Raw genomic sequence first — 18,400 nt, 5'->3', positions numbered from 1 at the left:
AGTGAATTAGAGTTCCCCATACTATACAGCAGGTTCTTATTAGTTATCTATTTTATACATATTAGTGTATATACGTCAATCCCAACCTCCCAATTCATCACACCACCACCCCGCCACTTTCCCCCTTGGTGTCCATCCGTTTGTTCTCTACATCTGTATTTCTGCCTTGAAAACCGGTTCAGCTGTACCATTTTTCTAGATTCCACATATATGCGTTAATATATGATATTTGTTTTTCTCTTTCTGACTTACTAGCATTGCTTATGGTCAGAAGGACCTCTGGTTGGTAAATAGCACTTCAACCAGGCCAGTCTTAACCACCTGGTAGGAAACCGTGTCTGGGGCATTGCTGAGTGAAGGGGTTCTTGTAACTGGGCGTGTCCCTTGTGGGGACTCTGGAAACTCTTCTTGTGGAATTGTGATGAGAAATGCTGGCTCTTGTGGTTGAGCCAGGGAGTGCCCTGTACCTGCCCGATGTGGGTGTCAGATCCTTGCACCTGAGCTGTCTCCTGGGGGTGAGCAGGCGCGGCCATGTGGATAACTGTGAGGACCCCTCCTTCCACCGAAGGCCAGAAACCCCTGGTGCCACTCTGTAGCTCCACTGGGCTTCCTGCCCTGTAGCCTTCCAAGTAAATCTGGTGCCCAGAACAGCCTCTGGTAGTCTGAATGCAATCTCATTGCATATATAAATATATGCATGTGTGTATATACTAAATATAATTACATGTACAATATACATATTCTGTATAGATATATGATGTACATGTGTATGTATATATATGTATCTACGTATATACATAGACTGATTGATTGATTTTGTTTGTAATTCTATTTCAGCCACCATCGGGCCTCCAGAAGACATCTGGGTGACCCCAGAAGAAGGCTCCCTTATCATCAGGTTTTCTTCTCCCTTTGATGTCCCTGCCTCCGTGGCCTTTTTTTTGTATTATGTCTACTACTGGGAAAAGGCAGGAATCAAACAGGCAAGAGCATTTTTCTTCTTTGTTTTTGATTTTCATTTCTTTGGAGTTTCTGGATAGCAAAAGAAAGTCTCCTTTAAAATGGCCCAGGACACCAGGGTATCCCAGTATCCCCTTAGAGGCTGAGCCTTAGCGGTTTTGAGCCTCCTCTTCAGGACCTCTGTTCTCACTGTGCTGAGACTCCCCTCCCACCAGACCCGTCTGCAGGGCCCTCTCCGCCTGGTATCACATGGTCCCCATGGTCTGGGTCTGGACTCAGCCGGTGCCCAGGGTGCCTTTGCCACACTCTGGAGTTTGGGGAGGTTCTGTGGGCCTGTTTCTACAGCAATGAATTTACTACTGCAGTCTGCAAGGTTTAACTATATGAATTCTCTGGTTTGAATGGTTTGCAAAGAGGGCAATGTGAATAGGTGAAAAGTCTACTGGAAGGAGAGAGAGTGTTCTAGGGAGAAGGGCCAGTAGGTTTGAAAAGGCTCAGCACATTTGGGGAACTGCACGTGCTCGGATCCTTTAGAAATGCAGGCCACGTGAGGGGCTGGGGCAGGGTAAGGTTGACAAAGGTGGGGTCTGGTCAGCCCTGGGTAGCACAAGAAAAAACTGATGGCCTTTAATCATCTCTAGTATCTGATTATCCAAGCTACATTTTTTTTTCTCTATTTTTTGGCCACGCCGCACAGCATGCGGAATCTTAGTTCCCCAACCAGGGATCGAACCCACACCCCCTGCAGTGGAAGCGTGGGGTCGTAACCACTGGACTGCCAGGGAAGTCCCTCCAAGCTACATTTAATGATGTTTTACTACCTGTGTAAACTTCGTGATTTCCTAAGTTCAACATTATTATAATTTTTTATAAGAATAAGAGCTTACGTTTATCCAGAGCTTTCTTTGTGTCTGGCACTGGGCCAGGCGCATTAGATACATCATCCCATTTAACCTTTACACCCACCTGTTTCACAGAGAGGGAAACCAAGTGGTTAAGTAAGTTGCCCAAGGTCAGCCACTGACAGCAGAGCAGAGGAGACATCTAGCCTCAGGGTCCGCGCTCTTAATTGCTGTTTCCCTCCCACGTAGCTGATATTTGCCCTTGCTCTTCATTTCTTTGTGGTGAGTGTAAAAACACCGAGGAAGGCAAAACTCACTGAAGAACCGACTCTTAGCAAATAGGGAAGAAAGAAAGACTCATTTCCAGAAATCCTGAGGTCAAGGTCTGGTCAACTGGAATAGAGAAGGCCTGGAAGAATCCAGAAAGGATTCCCCTTTCTCCCTTTCAGCCAGAGCATCTATACTTTGGACTTTCATGAACAAAAGATTCTGGGGCTAAAGTAACTCTGAAAGCCACCTGTATGATCTCCATTCCAGCTGTGAGTCTGTATGTCAGGGGTCCCCAAGACCAACCCCTAGATTTGCTCGAAGGATGCGTGGGACTCAGTGTATAGTTGTACTCAAGGCTGTGATTTATTCCAGAGAAAAGACACAAAACAAACTCAGCAAAGGGAAGAGGCACATAGGGCAAAGTCCAAAGGAATCCAGGCATAAGCTTCCCTGAGTCTTCCCCTGGAAGTCACCCAGGACACACTTAACAACAAGAGTGACGTGACAGCACGTGTGAAATCTTATCTACCAGAGAAGCTCATTAGAGGCTCAGTGCCCAGGGCTTTTATTGGGGGCTGGTCACACAGGCACCCTCTGCCCAACATAGACACCAAAACTCCAGACTCCCAGAGGGAGAGCAGATGTTCAGCATAAAAAGCATTGTTTATACACTAAACCACCCTTATCAGTTAGGGAATGGTGGAAACACTCCTCAAATCCAAGTTCCCAGATGCCAGCCTTGGGTCAACCTTGCAAGCAAACCTTTCTAAGGACGGCAGTCTCAGGCCTGAATGGTAGCTCTTCTTTGCAGTCTGTGATTCTAACTTTTGGAATAGCCAACTGGCTGCCAGAATAAACTCAAAAAGAATGTTGTCCTTAAAATTGCTTTATGTGGCATCAGGAGTAAAAATTTTTCTCCTCTGCCATGGCAGTCATCATTTCAAATAGGAGGGAAAAAAATTAAAAATCATCTCTAATCCTACTATTCAAATATAATATGATCATTTTGTATTTTTAAAAATAAGATCATGGGACTTCCCTGGCGGTCCAGTGGTTAAGACTCCGCACTTCCACTGAAGGGGGCGCGGGTTCAATACCTGGTCAGGGAACTTAGGTCCCGCAGCGTGGCCAAAAAAATAAATAAATAATAAGATGATGTTCTATATACTGTTGAAAAATCTGCCTTTTTTCAGTCAACATACATAAGCAGCTTCACCTCCACATTCCGGAGTGTGTGTGATATTCCACCATTTCAAATGGCTATAGTGTATTCTACTGTAGTATCTCAAAATAAGAAAGCAGTCCTGGGACTTCCCTGGTAGCGCAGTGGTTAAGAATCCGCCTGCCAATGCAGGGGACACAGGTTCGATCCCTGGTCCGGGAAGATCCCACATGCATGCCTCAGAGCTACAGAGGCCACACACCACAACTACTGAAGCCCGCATGCCTAGAGCCCGTGCTCCGCAACAAGAGAAGCCACCGCAATGAGAAGCCCACGCACCGCAGCGAAGAGTAGCCCCCGCTCGCCGCAACTAGAGAAAGCCCGCACGCAGCAACAAAGACCCACAGCAGCCAAAAAAAAAATAATGAAAGCAGTCCTTTATGAGAAATCCTATATTGCCGTAATATAGTATTTTTTTTCTCCTTTCCCTGTGGAACAGTGACAGTTTGTCCGAGGTGAGAGTGAGGGGCCATTGACTGACCATGTGGAGGTGACAAGACCCGAGGGAGAGTAGCAGCAGGGAGGGGAGGAAAGGACAGAACCCGCTAAGAATTTGGGACCCAACTCTTTCCTGATGACATAAACCACTCAGATCATTTCGACCAAAACTATAAAAGGAGTCAGCACATTTCAGTGAAAACCAGAAGCAGATTGGGAACCAAAGGAACATTATTTCCTAGAATGACTTTTTTCCTTTATTTGAGATTTATTTCCTTTAGATGAGATTAACCATGAAATACAAAATGTTCATTTGAAAGGAGAAAATTTCGTCCTAGAAACTGGGATTTGCCTAATTCCAGCTTTGGACCCTCCATTGCTGTGATGGGGCTTCGGCTGGGCCCTCGGACCTCACAGCCAGAAACACAGCTCTAATGCCATCAGCATCTTTCTTGACGCTCCTCACCAATTTTCACATATAAAATTTGTCTGCTATAAGCATATGTGATACATATAAAATTGGTATTCTGTTTCTTTAGAAACAGAATTACCTTCTTCTTTGGTTATTGTGTTCAGTGTGAATTTGAGGAAACATTGGAGAAGATGGAAGGGGCTTGACCATGTCTATGTGGGTAATTTTCAGGTGTGGTTCTTGGTGTTTTTTACGTAGGTGACACGCCCTTTCAGGAGCAACTTCATCACGTTGAATGATTTAAAACCCTTAAGAGTATACTGTTTCCAAGTCAAGGCAGAACTGTTTTTGGCAAAAGAAAACATCTCTAGACCTGGGCATTTAAGCAACATATCTTGCTCCGAAACAACAGTGGATGGTAATGTATGCTTTCTTAAGTCCTTTCTGAGCTGGGAACAGAACACTCCTAAAATAGTGCAATCAGGAATCGCTTATTAGGTGAAGGGTAGTGAGAGTGGGGAGACCCAGAGAGAAGGGGCTAGGACAGCACTTCACTGTAGAGATAACAAGCTCATGCTGAAGTCTCCAGTAGCAAGAGCTGCCAGACAGCTAACACTTGCTTTGTTTTAGGATTGCCTTTACTAGCTATTAATTAAAGCATACAGGGCTGGGTGGAGGAGGGGCAGTATCCATCCAGTTTACTGGGACATGAACTCTATTTATTGCAGTGGTGGATGAGAAATTACCCGATGTTTGTATCGTGTGTAGGATGGTCATCTTGTTCACTTTTATGTCACCTCTTTAGCCTCTACCAAGCTTCAACAAGTCATCCTGATCTCTATGGGAACCTTCTTGTTGCTGTCAGTGGTGGTAGGGGCCTGTCTCTTCCTGGTCCTGAAATACAGAGGCTTGGTTAAATACTGGTTTCACTCTCCACCAAGCATCCCATCACAAATAGAAGAGGTATGTGTGTACACATCTAAAAGGGTGACGTGTCAGCCTTTCATGCCCCCCTGGTAACACCTAAGAGTAGAGCAGTGGACAAAGCCACGACACAGAGATTTGAGTTAAAAGCAGCACTTGGTAATTTGGACACCCATGTTCATAGCAGCATTATTCACAGTGGCCAAAAGGTAGAAACAACCCAAGTGTCCATCGACAGATGAATGTATGAATAAAATGTGGTGGGAGTTCCCTGGTGGTCCAGTGGTTACGACTCAGCGCTTTCACTGCTCTGGCCTCGGGTTCAATCCCTGGTCGGGGAACTACGATCCTGCAAGCCACAAGGTGCAGCCAAAAAAACAAAAGAGAGATGTGGTATATACATATGAATGGAATATTACTCAGCCTTAAAAAGGAAGGGAATTCTGAGACATGCTACAACATGGATGAACCTTGAGGACATTATGATAAGGGAAATAAATTAGTCACAAAAAGACAAATACTACATGATTCCACTTATATGAGGTACTTAGAGTACTCACATTCACAGAACCAGAATGTAGAATAGCGGTTGCCAGGGTCTGGAGGGAGGGAGGAAATGGGCAGTTAGTGTTTAATGGGGACAGTTTCAGTTTTGCAAAATGAAAAATGTTCTAGGGACTTCCCTGGTGGTCCAGTGGTTAAGACTCCACACTCCCAATGCAGGGGGCCCAGGTTCAATCCCTGGTCAGGGAACTAGATCCCACATGCCGCAACGAAGATCCCACATGCGGCAACTAAGACCCGGCACAGCCAAATACATTAATTAATTAATTAGTTAAATAAAGTAAAAAAAAAATTTTTTTTAATTTTTTTAATGGCACGAGGTTGGCCAAAAGGTGGCCTGGTCTGGCCCGGCCAGGAGATCGGCCGCAGTAGGTCCCTCTGGAGACAACACGACAGTCCCGGGCTTTTGGAGCCTGGCTGGAGGGGACACAGACCAGTGGGGACAGCAGCCGAGAGCATGAGCTTTGGGTCAGACAGTGTGCAGGCAGGAGGGCTCTAGAGTAAACACACCCAGAGCCGTGAGCTCAAAGCCTTGCACGCCGAGTACACAGGGGATGTTACTAGTATTTTAAAGGATTTAAGAAAGAAAAGCGGAGTGGGTAGGTCTTACGGAAAGTCTTGTTTTCCTGCCCAGCTCCAGCGACCCCCTGAGGCTCTGCGAGGGAACCAGGCCCTCTGAGGAGACAGCCGAGACATTCTTGGGATTAGAAACTAGCTGATAGAAGAATAGTTAGAACTATTTGCTTCTGGAGGTTTATCATTCTGCAGTAAAATCAGGGTAAAAGTACTGGAAACAGAACCTTATGTTGTTATATCTAGTCTGTAAAGACAGAGTGGTGCTTCTAGAAAGAGCTATAGTCACTTGTTTTCCTTCCTCTGTCTTGAAGTGTTTAAAGTACACAGACATTATGCAAAACACATGTTAAATTCCCTACTGGAACCTCCATACAAATGCTGCAGGATTCCACTTCTATCAAGAATCTAAAAAGAATAATAGTCAAACTCATAGAAGCAGAGAGTAGCACAGTGATTACCAGGGGCCAGGTGGCAGGGGGAGCGGGGAGTTGCTTTCAAATGGTATAAAGTTTCAGTTATGCAAGATGAATAAGTTCTGGTTTCTGCTGTACAACATTGTGCCTGTAGGTAGTACTGTGTTGTGCACTTAAAACTGTGTGAAGAAGGTAGAACTCATGTTAGGTGTTCTTAACCACAAAAAAAAAAAACACAACCTTCCCTGGTTAATACTGTCACAACGTAACAGCTCTCAACTCAGAATTTTACTTGCATCAGTAATTTCTGTCTCGGGACTTCCCTGGTGGTCCAGTGGTTAAGGCTCCGAGCTTCCACTGCAGGGGGCACAGGTTCAATCCCTGGTCAGGGAACTAAGATCCCGCATGCCACGTGGCACAGCCAAAAAATTAAAAAAACAAACAAACAAACAAATAACTCTGTCTCACAGAACTAGCAGCAGGACCCTAGTAAGTGAATTTACTACTAGTTGTTCCTTTGGTGCTTGAATCTAAAACATAAAGTCTTTCGGTTCACTTTTCTGGGAAAGTGTGAAAAGTCTATATCAAAGGTCACTGAAGTTACATGAATCAGGTTTCACTTATATTTTTGAGGTTTCACAAGTGCACGTGATTCGTGGTCGTTCGTCTTCTCATCAGCCAGCTCTAAGCTGACTGTATTTCAGTATCTTTCAGCATTTCCAAGAGCCAGGCAGTCGGTTCTTGGTAACTTGGTAATTGATGGCTAAGCCCAGAGCCGAGGCAGGAGGGCCAGGGCAAGTTGAGGCCTGTGGACCAGCACTTTGCCTTGAGGACCTGCGCTTTCTGATTCGCCCAGGGCTGCATAGCACAGATCCTCTGCACCCCGTGTGTTGTGTGAAGTAGAACCAACCAGTGGATGGAGTGGCTGAGAAAAATGCTTGTGAACTTTCCCTCTTTGCCCCCATGGTAGTTGAACGAGAGGCTCCGTTTCCTCCTTCCCTGAAAAGTTAGAATTCCAGAGACATTTTAGGATTAATAATCCACAAGCCCTCATCCAGTGCAGCAAGTCAGAACTTGCTTTTCCTGAGTTACGCCCTTTCATGCTCTCAGAGTATTCCCTGGGTTGGCCCTTGGATTCGTGTGAGTTATTGAGATGAGGGGTGAATGGGGGTTCCGGTTTTAGAAGTTGCTTCGTTGGTGGACAGAATTGGAAGTTATACCTGAATGAAGTAGGATTATGCCAACTGAAACTAAAGTATGAAGGTCTGGTATTTGGAACTGATAAACAAATTATGATAATGGTGTTCAACCTTTTCAAGTATTTAAAGGATCCAGCTCAGCCCATCTTAGACGCCTTGGACAAGGACAGCTCGCCAAAGGATGATGCCTGGGACTCTGTGTCCATCGTGTCGTTTCCAGAGAATAAGCAAGAAGACATTCTCCAAAGCACTTTGAACCAAAGCACCGATCCAAGCCACCAGCCCGTGGAAGGAGGCCCCTGAGGCAGTGAAGCTGCGGATGTGCCTTTCCGGACGTGACGGAGCCCACTACTCCTTATTCCTGTCATGAAAAGACCCGGGGGTGCCTGGGGAGAGGTCGTGGGTCCCGTGGGAGAGAAAAACTTACTTTTTTTCAACTAAGAATTTCCTAAATCCTACAAGTTTCTAGACCGATTCTACATACCAAAAAAATTAAGGTTTTTCTTAAACACTAAAAAGGCCCATAATTATTTGTTAGCAAAATGGCTGTGGCACCCCTCTGATATTTTGTACATTGTGGGTGGGGCCAGGTGGTCAGGAGACAGGGTCCTCTCCTGGCTATGGGAAGGAGCTTGGGCCCCTCGGGCAGGTCACCTAACCTGTCCCAGCCTCTCCCAACAAGGGACACTGAGTGTCCTGGCTTAAAATGTGATTAATCCTGTAAATAGTTTCCTATTAATTTAAGGGTCACTTTTTTTTTTCAAGCTAGAAATAAAAGACTGTATAGTTAACTTTTTAAAAGTCTGTGAAGTTTTTCCTCTTCACCTTCTTTATTTTGGTCTATTTTCTGCAAAGTTTCAACTTTTAAAAATGACTATATCTAAATTTTTGTTTTCTTAAATAACACCCAGTAGAGCTACCCAGAGGCCTCATGGTCACGCAGCAAGAAATTTTGACCTGTGTCACTTGATTCCTTGAAAAGTTAGGAAGGGGATTCTCAGAAGCTGCACAGCGCTGCATTTGTACGTGATGTGTCACATGTGTTGAGCAAGGCATGTAAAGAGAGTTAGGCAATGGGCAATAGTGATAGCCACTGGGCCTGCAAGTCTTCTGACGATGCAAGCATTGATGGGTTATTTTGTTCAGGGGATATTAATTAAAAATCCATTTATATAGGGGCTTCCCTGGTGGTCCAGTGGTTAAGACTCCATGCTCCCAATGCAGGAGGCCTGGGTTCGATCCCTGGTCAGGGAACTTCATCCCACATCCCGCAACTAAAAGATCCTGTGTGCCACAACTAAGACCTGGCACAGCCAAATAAATAAATAAATAAATAAAAGAAAATATATTCTTTAAAAAAAAAATCCATATATATGACTCTTAACGTTTAGGAAATGGATGCGTAGCTTCACTCCTCCCCTCCAACACACACACACAAAGTGACATGTTGCCGTAAGTTTGCTTGAGAAAGAAGCCCCTACTGGCAGCCTAACCTTGACAGTGGGAAGAGGCGATGCTGACAGGAGGTATATGAAGCTTCCAGCACTGGTCGATGGAACCACCTTCTCTGTCTCCGTTGGGGCCCTGTGCCTCTGGTGAGGAATTGGCTCTTGGACTGACTTTCTAACCAATCATTGTGCACCCTTCCATCCAGGGTGACAAGAGAGAAAAGGACACCCACCCACCCCAGGCGAGTCCCCTTGTGAGATGTCTATTGATTAGGTGCCCCTTGAGTTGGGACAGGTTTGGAGAAAGAGTTAGTAGAGGGAAATGGTAAAGACCTCCCTCAAATCATTTAGGAAATGTAAGATAGAAGAGCTTCCTCTGTTGGGCCACACGAAGCAGCCCAGTGAGGAGAGGAGGACACGTATACAGCAGGAAGAGAACCGGTTAAGAGTTTGAACCCAGCAGAAAGGGGGACAGATCAGCTCTGTTAGGAATAAGCTTTTCTGTGCCACCCTCCATAGAAGGAGGTGCCAGCTAGTCGGGGGCAAGCAGGCTGGCCGTGGGGACCAGATTCTGATAAGGCTGAACTGGATTCGGGGCAGAATCAGTCCAGTGTCCTGGGGCAGACTGGGGTGCAGGCCCAGAAAGGCCCTTCTTAATTGCAGGCAGCAGCTTCAGTGAGTGACAGACTCAGAGCCCAAGCCCAGGGCCAGCGCTATTTCCAGGTGCCACTCAGGGGCCAAACTCTACAAGGTTATTGCTTTATAGGGGAGGGGCTACACTGACACCCAACTGGGTTCACCAAGCGTCCAACCGTGCTTCTCCTCTCGGGCCCGCGCCATCCTTCCTCAGTAAGCATCCCCAGGAGGCATGGGGCTGGCCTGTTATCCAGCCCCAGGGAGAAAGGACAGGAATTATTTGAGTGAGTAAGATACTCCTTTTTAATAGTATTTTCCACAAAGAAACACCTGGTTCTACTTTGTCAAATAAATGACTAAGCAATGGGATTAATACTTATACTAACTTGGGACATTAATTTCTAATCAAGCTAAGTACATAATCATGTTTGAGCTGGAAACAGTCTATAAATTACCAATAACAGGGCAAACTCCCACCCACATGCCAAATCCAGCCTGCTCCCTGTTTTTGTACAGGCTGTAAGCTAAAAATAGTTTTTACATCTTTAAATGGTTGAAAAAATCAAAAGAAGAATAATATTTCATCACACATGAAAAGTATATGAAATTTACATTTGAGTGTCCATAAGTAAACTTTTATTGGGACCCAGCGATGCTCATTCATTTCTATATAGCCTATGGCTGCTTTTGCACTGCAAGGCAGAATTGAGTAGTTGCAGGAGATTGTTTGCCTACAAAGCCTAAAATATTTACTACCTGAACCCTTACAGAAAGAGTTTCATGACCCCTGATCTGTACAATGCAGTGTTCATTGTATAGGAGAAAACAGACTCACTTCCATTATTTAGGTTTATACAGGTACAGAAGGTCCCTACAAGACCCCATTTGATACTGAGGCTGTTTAATTCAAGGTTCATATATTATATGGGAGGAGGGGTATTTGATTCTTGCATGTATTCTATAAAGCACCTTATGGACTATGTACCCTGGATACAATTTAGGAGTATGACGATCAATGGAGGAAAGTAGGCCCTACATCAATAATAGGTCACCCAGAGATGATGGGTGAGTTGGATCAAGGACACTGCTAGCCCATAATGTACCGTTATGTGAATTAGATAAAGACACCCATCTTTCAAGACACTTTGATTTGTGCCACGAATTTTCTTTTTAAGTGAACATACGATCTCCTGCGCCTCACTGTGAATAGCGCCCCCTGGGGGTTCTGCAGCGCTCAGCTTGCAGATTGCAGACAACTTCAGCGCCCTGGGAAGGGAAGCTGCTGGGTGAACCCCTCTTGTTCTGGATGGTGCCAAGGCCAGCAGGGCGAGGAGCTGAGGGACATGGGGGTGGAGAGGGGAGGCCCCAGGGGGGAGTTGGAGGAGGGATAGGGTCAGAGAAGGGAGACTTTCTCCATATCTGTAGGTCACTGGCTGGTGTACTGTAACTGGAGAAACCACTGCTGCTCTCTCACCAGAAACTACCAGCGTGGAGAACAGCACAGGTCCTAGCCCGTGATTGGGGCATCTGCCTTTGTGACTTTTATTTCATTTACCATCACTTATCTCTGTCCATAGTGTTTTTTAAAAGTCTGCATAGTCACTAGTTATGCTGCTTTCAACTACTGGGAAACAACTGTATATCCCTAAGGTGCCCCAGGGCCTTCCAAAATAACTTTGCTTTATGCCAGAAAGCCTGTATTTTAGGCGAGGACATCCTAAACTGTCCCAACTGTTTGGTGAGAGTACGAATCCACACAGGCATCTTCCCGTGCAGCAGTCAGACCTCCTGCACCTCAGTGTGCTCACAGGCTCTCCTAAGAAGCAACAGCTCTCTGATGGGGATACAGTAAAAGTGACCTCTTCCTCCTTGCTTCCGGTTTGTGGGGAGGGAAGATGGCCAGCTGCCTCGGGAGGGCACAGAAGCTGGTCAGAGTGGATACCTGGAGCAGCACTTGGCTCAAGGGAGGGATCTGGTCAGTGCCATTCGCCGACACTCTAGGAAGACTGAGATGCCACCTAAAATTTCATCCCGATAATGAAATACAGGCAGGAGTTGCTTCTCCAGGCCCCCCATTTATTAAAAAAAGGGGGGAGGCAGACCCCCAGGGTTTCTTTACATACATACCCCTAGTTAAAACATAATCACTTGCAAAAGACATTAACTACTTTTCCATTGTAATTAAATAGTGCTGTTAATAACAATTTATAATAAATATGAATTGGACTTGTTTCATTTTTACATTCAAGTGAATAGAACTATTTGATATCGTCCCTGTAGATAATAAGTGTACTTTTTGTAGTTGAGAGCATGAGAGAAGGCCTAAGCCCTCCAAGAGCTGATGAGTCCAGATAGGACTCTGAGGCCCTTGCCAATGGGCAAGTAAAGGGCCTGGCATAAAATTCAATTAATCAATTAAACCGATATGCTTCTTGACTAGCTCCTTTCTGAAGTGTTGCTGTGAACCTTAGTATGACTGTATGTAAATCCAGCTACCCCAAACACTTCTCAAGTGGCCAGCCCCATGCTACAACTAAAAGATGAACACAGCACCAATAGTCAGGGGCATGTGTACGTTTGTATAGGTTGTGTACTGCACAACCCCAGGGGTGCCATTTACATACAAAGAATACAAATGTATTTGGTTCCTTTGAGACTTAGAATTTCCTCATGAAAAACTGTCAAAATTAATGGTAAGGTTTCCATGCTAACTTGCAAAATCAGTTTTAAAACTTATTATACACCAAAAAGCCACTAGTAGACTTTAGATGGTAACATGAATTTCTTTTTACTCTATGTTTTCCAGCGATTTTCTAGAGAATATTCCTTTTTATAATGAAATAATGGGAATTCCCTGGCAGTCCAGTGGTTAGGACTCCGAGCTTCCCCTGTAGGGGGCACGGGTTCGATCGCTGGTCGGGGAACTAAGATCCCACAAGCCACGCAGCGCGGCCAAAATAAATAAATAAAATAAAACTTGATGAAATAATGTCACAAATTTTGTATAAAATGAAAGCTCAGTGCTCTCGTCCAAGAGACACTGGGATGGAAGAGACTGAAAACAGGCAGATTTCAGGATGAGGTTATATACTCCCCCTCTCCCCCCACATCTGGGTTTTTCTTCAACCAGACAAGAAGCATTTATATATGTAAAGATTATAATTTGTTACACACAAATTGTATATATCCTCTGTCATATCACAGGGCCACTTTAGTTCAAGTCTACATACTGCTGTTAGTAAAAAGTACAACGAACATGTTCTGTTTGACTTATTAATCAGTCTCTCTCCCCACAGGGTACTTTAATAATTATAAAGAAGAAAAATAGTAACTTTACAGTGAAGATACCTGGTGGACACCAGCTTGAGCATCAAGGCAGGCAAAGTTAAAATCACCAGTACTGGGACAGATGTGTGCTGGCTTTGATGTCCTGAAAACATAACCTCTGTGTTATTCCTGCCCAAACTGTATAACCAGAATCTACTCCTGATGGGACATCAGACAAACCAAAATTGAGGGGCATTCTACACAACAGCTGGTCTGCATTCTTCAAAAATACCTAGTCATGGGCTTCCCTGGTGGCACAGTGGCTAAGAATCCACCTGCCAATGCAGGGGACCTAGGTTCGAGCCCTGGTCTGGGAAGATCCCACATGCCGCAGAGCAACTAAGCCCATGCACCACAACTACTGAGCCTGTGCTCTAGAGCTCGCAAGCCACAACTACTGAGCCCACATGCCACAACTACTGAAGCCTGCGCGCCTAGAGCCCGTGCTCCGCAACAAGAGAAGCCACGACAATGAGAAGCCCACGCACTGCAACGAAGAGTAGCCCCTGCTCACCACAACTAGAGAAAGCCCACGCGCAGCAACGAAGATCCAACACAGCCACAAAAATAAATCAATAAAATAAATAAATTTTTAAAAAAAGAGTTGGACTCTCTCATCAAGACTACAATTGCTGGTGGTGGTGTCATTCCACACATCCACAAATCTCTGGGAAGAAAGGACAACAGAAGACTGTCTAAAGGATGCCTGGATTCCTTATTATTCTCAGGACTCCAAATACTTTAACAGCTGTCCAGTGTTGGTGATTCCAGTGGACTGTATCTCTGTGAAAAACACAATTTTGCCTTTTTGTAATTCTGTTTGAGCAAGTTGGAAGTTTAATTCGCTTTCCAACCAACCAAATTTCTGCATTCTAGTCTTAACCATATTTAAGTGTTACTGTGGCTTCAAAGAAGCTATTGATTCTGAAGTAGTGGGTTTTGATTGAGATGACTGTTTTTAAAAAACCGTTTGGATTTTAATTGTGATGTAGAAGTTACAGTAACAAACATTGGGTTTTGTACTGACATTATTTCCATTCCGGTGGATAAGCTCAATAAAGGTCATATCCCCCCACAAAATAAAATAAAACAAAATAGATTTTTAAAAATTAAAAAATTAAAAAAAAAATTAAAACCCTATGTAAAATGACTTAAGCTGTGTTAAATCTGCTACAAAAAAAAAAAAAGTACTGGCAGGCTCAAAACAAAAACCAACCGACTCCAGATTCTTTTTAAGGTGGCACGCCACCTTGTGACAAAAGGCCAAAAAGCCAACAAATGAGGAAGGAAAAACCACTGCAGGCAAAGCCACCAGGGAAAGAAGGACCCAGCTTTATTGATCACTTACTGTTTCCAGGCACCACGAGGCATTCCCTCATGTTAATTCTCAAACCACACTTACAGAAAGACAAACAGCCTTGGGGTCACATAGCTAATAAATGGCAGTGGCAGAATTAGGGAAAAGCAAATCAACCTAAATTTATAGTCCCCCAAGAATCCCAGCTCCAACACCAGAAATCTCCAGTAACAATGCAACTGGAAATACTCTTCCTCCTCTCTCCATCCGCATCTTTTCTATTCTGCATGTCAGGCTGGCCACTGGCTTTTCCCAAGATCACAACATCCACACCTAAGTTTCCCTCTCCTTTTAATTCCCTACATTCTATCTATTCTTCTAAAGTCACCAGAGCAGCAGTTTCCCCAAATTTTATTTCTCAACATGTTCCAGGAGATAAATTTCCAGGACTCAAGGATGGAAAACACCACAGAACTGACACTTCCTTCCTAAAAACATACAAGACATAGTGTATAAAAAGCTCTAAGAAAAAAACTTTACAGGAAATAAAAATGTTTTAACCTAGTTCAGCCGAGGGTCTCCCAAGGTTCTCTGACCAGCGCTCCCTTTTTCCTAAAGCAACACCAAGGTTCTAGGGCTGCTCGGGAAATGCTGGCTGTGAGAAGAGCAGGACTTCGCCCTCAGGAAGAAAGGGCCTGAGCTGTGATCCCGATCCATGGGCAAGTCACTTCACCTCTCCAGATAAAAGTTCCTACCTCCAATTGTGAGGATGGAATGAGACAATACACAGCACATAGAAAGTTCTCGATACAAGTTAGCAATCAGCACTGAGCAGAAAAATGACATGACAAAATAGGGCCTCCAGTGGGAAGATTTAGCTGGTGGCAGAGTATTAAATGAGGAAAGAAATGATGGCCCATGATAGGAAGGATGATGAAAAAATGCTATGCTGAAGGAAGATAAGGTCAATCAGAGTTCTTTATAAACTGCGGTCAAACTTCATTATTTGCAGGTTCACTTACTCGATAAAACATTTATTTGTAACTCCCAAGTCAATACTCATGGCATGCCCTTGTCATTTTCGGACATGCTTCGAGTGGTAATTGAGGTCGCCTGACCCACAGATTCCCAGCTGAGGTGGAACGAGATGAAGCTCTGCCTTCTTGTTTCAGCTCTCATGCTGTAATGTGTCCTTTCCACAGGCTATTTTGTGCCACGTTTTTCACATTTTTATGTCTTTTTACTGATTTCATTGTGTAAAATGACCCCCAAGACTGGAATGGGCCTTACGGAAAAAATGCATGAGTTAGAAGCTTCCTTCGGGCATAAGTTATAGTGCTGCTTTGAGTTCAAGCTTATGAATCAACTATAGTAAACAAGGTTTGTTTTTTTTTTTTTACTAGTTATCCAATACACAGTTATATTCAAGTGTCTCCAACTGTTCCAATAATATCCTTTGTAGTTTGGGGGGGTTTCTTGTTTTGTTTTTTTGTTTTTGTTTTTTTTTAATACATCTTTATTGGAGTATAATTGCTTCACAATACCGTGTTAGTTTCTGTTGCACAACAAAGCGAATCAGCCATATGCATACACATGTCCCCATATCCCCTGCCTCTTGAGCCTCCCTCCCACCCTCCCTATCCCACCCCACCCCTCCAGGTCATCGCAAAGCACAGAGCAGATCTCCCTGTACTATGCTGCTGCTTCCCACCAGCCAACTATTTTACATTCGGTAGTGTATATGTCAATGCTACTCTCACTTTACCCCAGCCTCGCCCTCCCACCCCATGTCATCAAGTCCATTCTCTATGTCTACCTCTTTATTCCTGCCCTGCAACTAGGTTCATCAGTACCTTTTTTTTTTTTAAGATTCCGTATATATGCGTTAGCATACGGTATTTGTTTTTCTCTTTCTGACTTACTTCACTCTGTATGACAGATTCTAAGTCCATCCACCTCACTACAAATAACTCAATTTTGTTGCTTTTTATGGCTGAGTAATATTCCATTGTATAAATGTGCCACATCTTCTTTATCCATGCATCTGTTGATGGACATTTAGGTTGGTTCCATGTCCTGGCTATTGTAAATAGAGCTGCAATGAACATTGTGGTGCATGTCTCTTTTTGAATTATGGTTTTCTCAGGGTATATGCCCAGTAGTGGGATTGCTGGGTCATATGGTAGTTCTATTTTTAGTTTTTTAAGGAACTTCCATTCTGTTCTCCACAGTGGCTGTATCAATTTACATTCCCACCAACAGGGCAAGAGGGTTCCCTTTTCACCACGCCCTTTCCAGCATTTATTGTTTCTAGCTTTTTTGATAATGGCCATTCTGACCAGCGTGTGGTGATACCTCATTGTAGTTTTGATTTGCATTTCTCTAATAATTAGTGATGTTGAGCATCTTTTCATATGTCTCTTGGCCATCTGTATGTCTTCCTTGGTGAAATATCTATTTAGGTCTTCTGCCCATTTTTTAACTGGATTGTTTGTTTTTTTGATATTGAGCTCCATGATCTGTTTGTATATTTTGGAGATTAATCCTTTGTCTGTTGTTTCATTTGCAAATATTTTCTCCCATTCTGAGGGTTGTCCTTTTGTCTTGTTTATGGTTTCCTTTGTTGTGCAAAAGCTTTTAAGTTTAATTACGTCCCATTTGTTTATTTTTGGTTTTATTTCTGTTACTCTAGGAGGTGGGTCAAAAAAGATCTTGCTGTGGTTTATGTCAAAGAGTGTTTTTCCTATGTTTTCCTCTAAAAGTTTTATAGTGTCTGGTCTTACATTTAAGTCTAATCCATTTGGAGTTTATTTTTGTGTGTGGTGTTAGGTAGTGTTCTAATTTCATTCTTTTACATGTAGCTGTCCTGTTTTCCCAGCACCACTTATTGAAGAGGCTGTCTTTTCTCCATTGTATGTTCTTGCCTCTTTTGTTGTAAATTAGGTGCCCATATGTACGTGGGTTTATCTCTGGGCATTCTATACTATACCATTGATCTGTATTTCTGTTTTTGTGCCAGTACCGTATTGTCTCGATTACTGTAGCTTTGTGGTATTGTTTGAAGTCGGGGAACCTGATTCCTCCAACTCCATTTTTCTTTCTCAAGATTGCTTTGGCTATTCGGGGTATTTTGTGTTTCCATACTAATTGAAAGATTTTTTGTTCTAATTCTGTGAAGAATGCCATTGGTAGTTTGATAGGGATTACATTGAATCTGTAGATTGCTTTGGGCAGTATAGTCATTTTCACAATATTGATTCTTCCAATCCAAGAACATTGTATATTTCTCCATCTGTTTATGTCATCTTTGATTTCTTTCATCAGTGTTTTATAGTTTTCTGAGTACAAGTCTTTTACCTCCTTAGGCAGGTTTATTCCTAGGTTTTTTTTGTTTTTTTTTGTTTTTTTTTTAAATTGTGGAGGCTCCTCTATGACTGGGTCTCCTTGGAGTTTTTATATTTATTTATTTATTTATTTATGGCTGTGTTGGGTCTTCGTTTCTGTGCGAGGGCTTTCTCCAGTTGTGGCGAGCGGGGGCCACTCTTCATCGCGGTGCGCGGGCCTCTCACTATCGCGGCCTCTCTTGTTGCGGCGCACAGGCTCCAGACGCGCAGGCTCAGTAGTTGTGGCTCACGGGCCTAGTTACTCCGCGGCATGTGGGATCTTCCCAGACCAGGGTTCGAACCCGTGTCCCCTGCATTGGCAGGCAGATTCTCAACCACTGCACCACCAGGGAAGCCCTATTCCTAGGTATTTTATTCTTTTTGTTGCAATGGTAAATGGGAGTGTTTCCTTAATTTCTATTTCTGATTTTTCATTGTTGGTGTATAGGAATGCCAGAGATTTCTGTGCATTGATCTTGTATCCTGCAA

General features: G+C 43.8%; 2 protein-coding genes across 5 annotated transcripts in view; one reads left to right on the top strand and one right to left on the bottom strand.

The window, feature by feature from the left end:
- IFNGR2 (interferon gamma receptor 2) overlaps window positions 1–8,621 on the top strand; it is a 33,622-nt gene extending 25,001 nt beyond the window's left edge. The window contains exons 4-7 of the mRNA XM_061193977.1: window positions 838–983; window positions 4,403–4,562; window positions 4,950–5,107; window positions 7,941–8,621. Coding sequence (XP_061049960.1) covers window positions 838–983; window positions 4,403–4,562; window positions 4,950–5,107; window positions 7,941–8,123 — 647 coding nt within the window. The 3' untranslated portion in view covers window positions 8,124–8,621. The remainder of the gene's footprint in view (window positions 1–837; window positions 984–4,402; window positions 4,563–4,949; window positions 5,108–7,940) is intronic.
- Window positions 1–18,400, bottom strand: part of TMEM50B (transmembrane protein 50B) — a 69,738-nt gene that overhangs the window by 10,140 nt on the left and 41,198 nt on the right. The window contains exons 6-7 of one of the 4 annotated variants that reach the window (XM_061193984.1): window positions 5,629–5,667; window positions 5,375–5,417 (exon numbers count right to left, since the gene is read on the bottom strand). The exons of the other annotated variants lie outside the window; for them this stretch is intronic. Coding sequence (XP_061049967.1) covers window positions 5,416–5,417; window positions 5,629–5,667 — 41 coding nt within the window. The 3' untranslated portion in view covers window positions 5,375–5,415. Of the gene's footprint in view, window positions 1–5,374; window positions 5,418–5,628; window positions 5,668–18,400 lie in introns of those variants that run through there. 4 annotated transcript variants of the gene reach the window in all.

This window comes from Eubalaena glacialis, chromosome 6, assembly GCF_028564815.1.
Source record: "Eubalaena glacialis isolate mEubGla1 chromosome 6, mEubGla1.1.hap2.+ XY, whole genome shotgun sequence".
In the NCBI taxonomy this organism is placed as follows: Eukaryota; Metazoa; Chordata; class Mammalia; order Artiodactyla; family Balaenidae; genus Eubalaena; species Eubalaena glacialis.
Note: the sequence above shows the minus strand (reverse complement) of the source record. Positions and strands in the feature narration are given on the sequence as shown.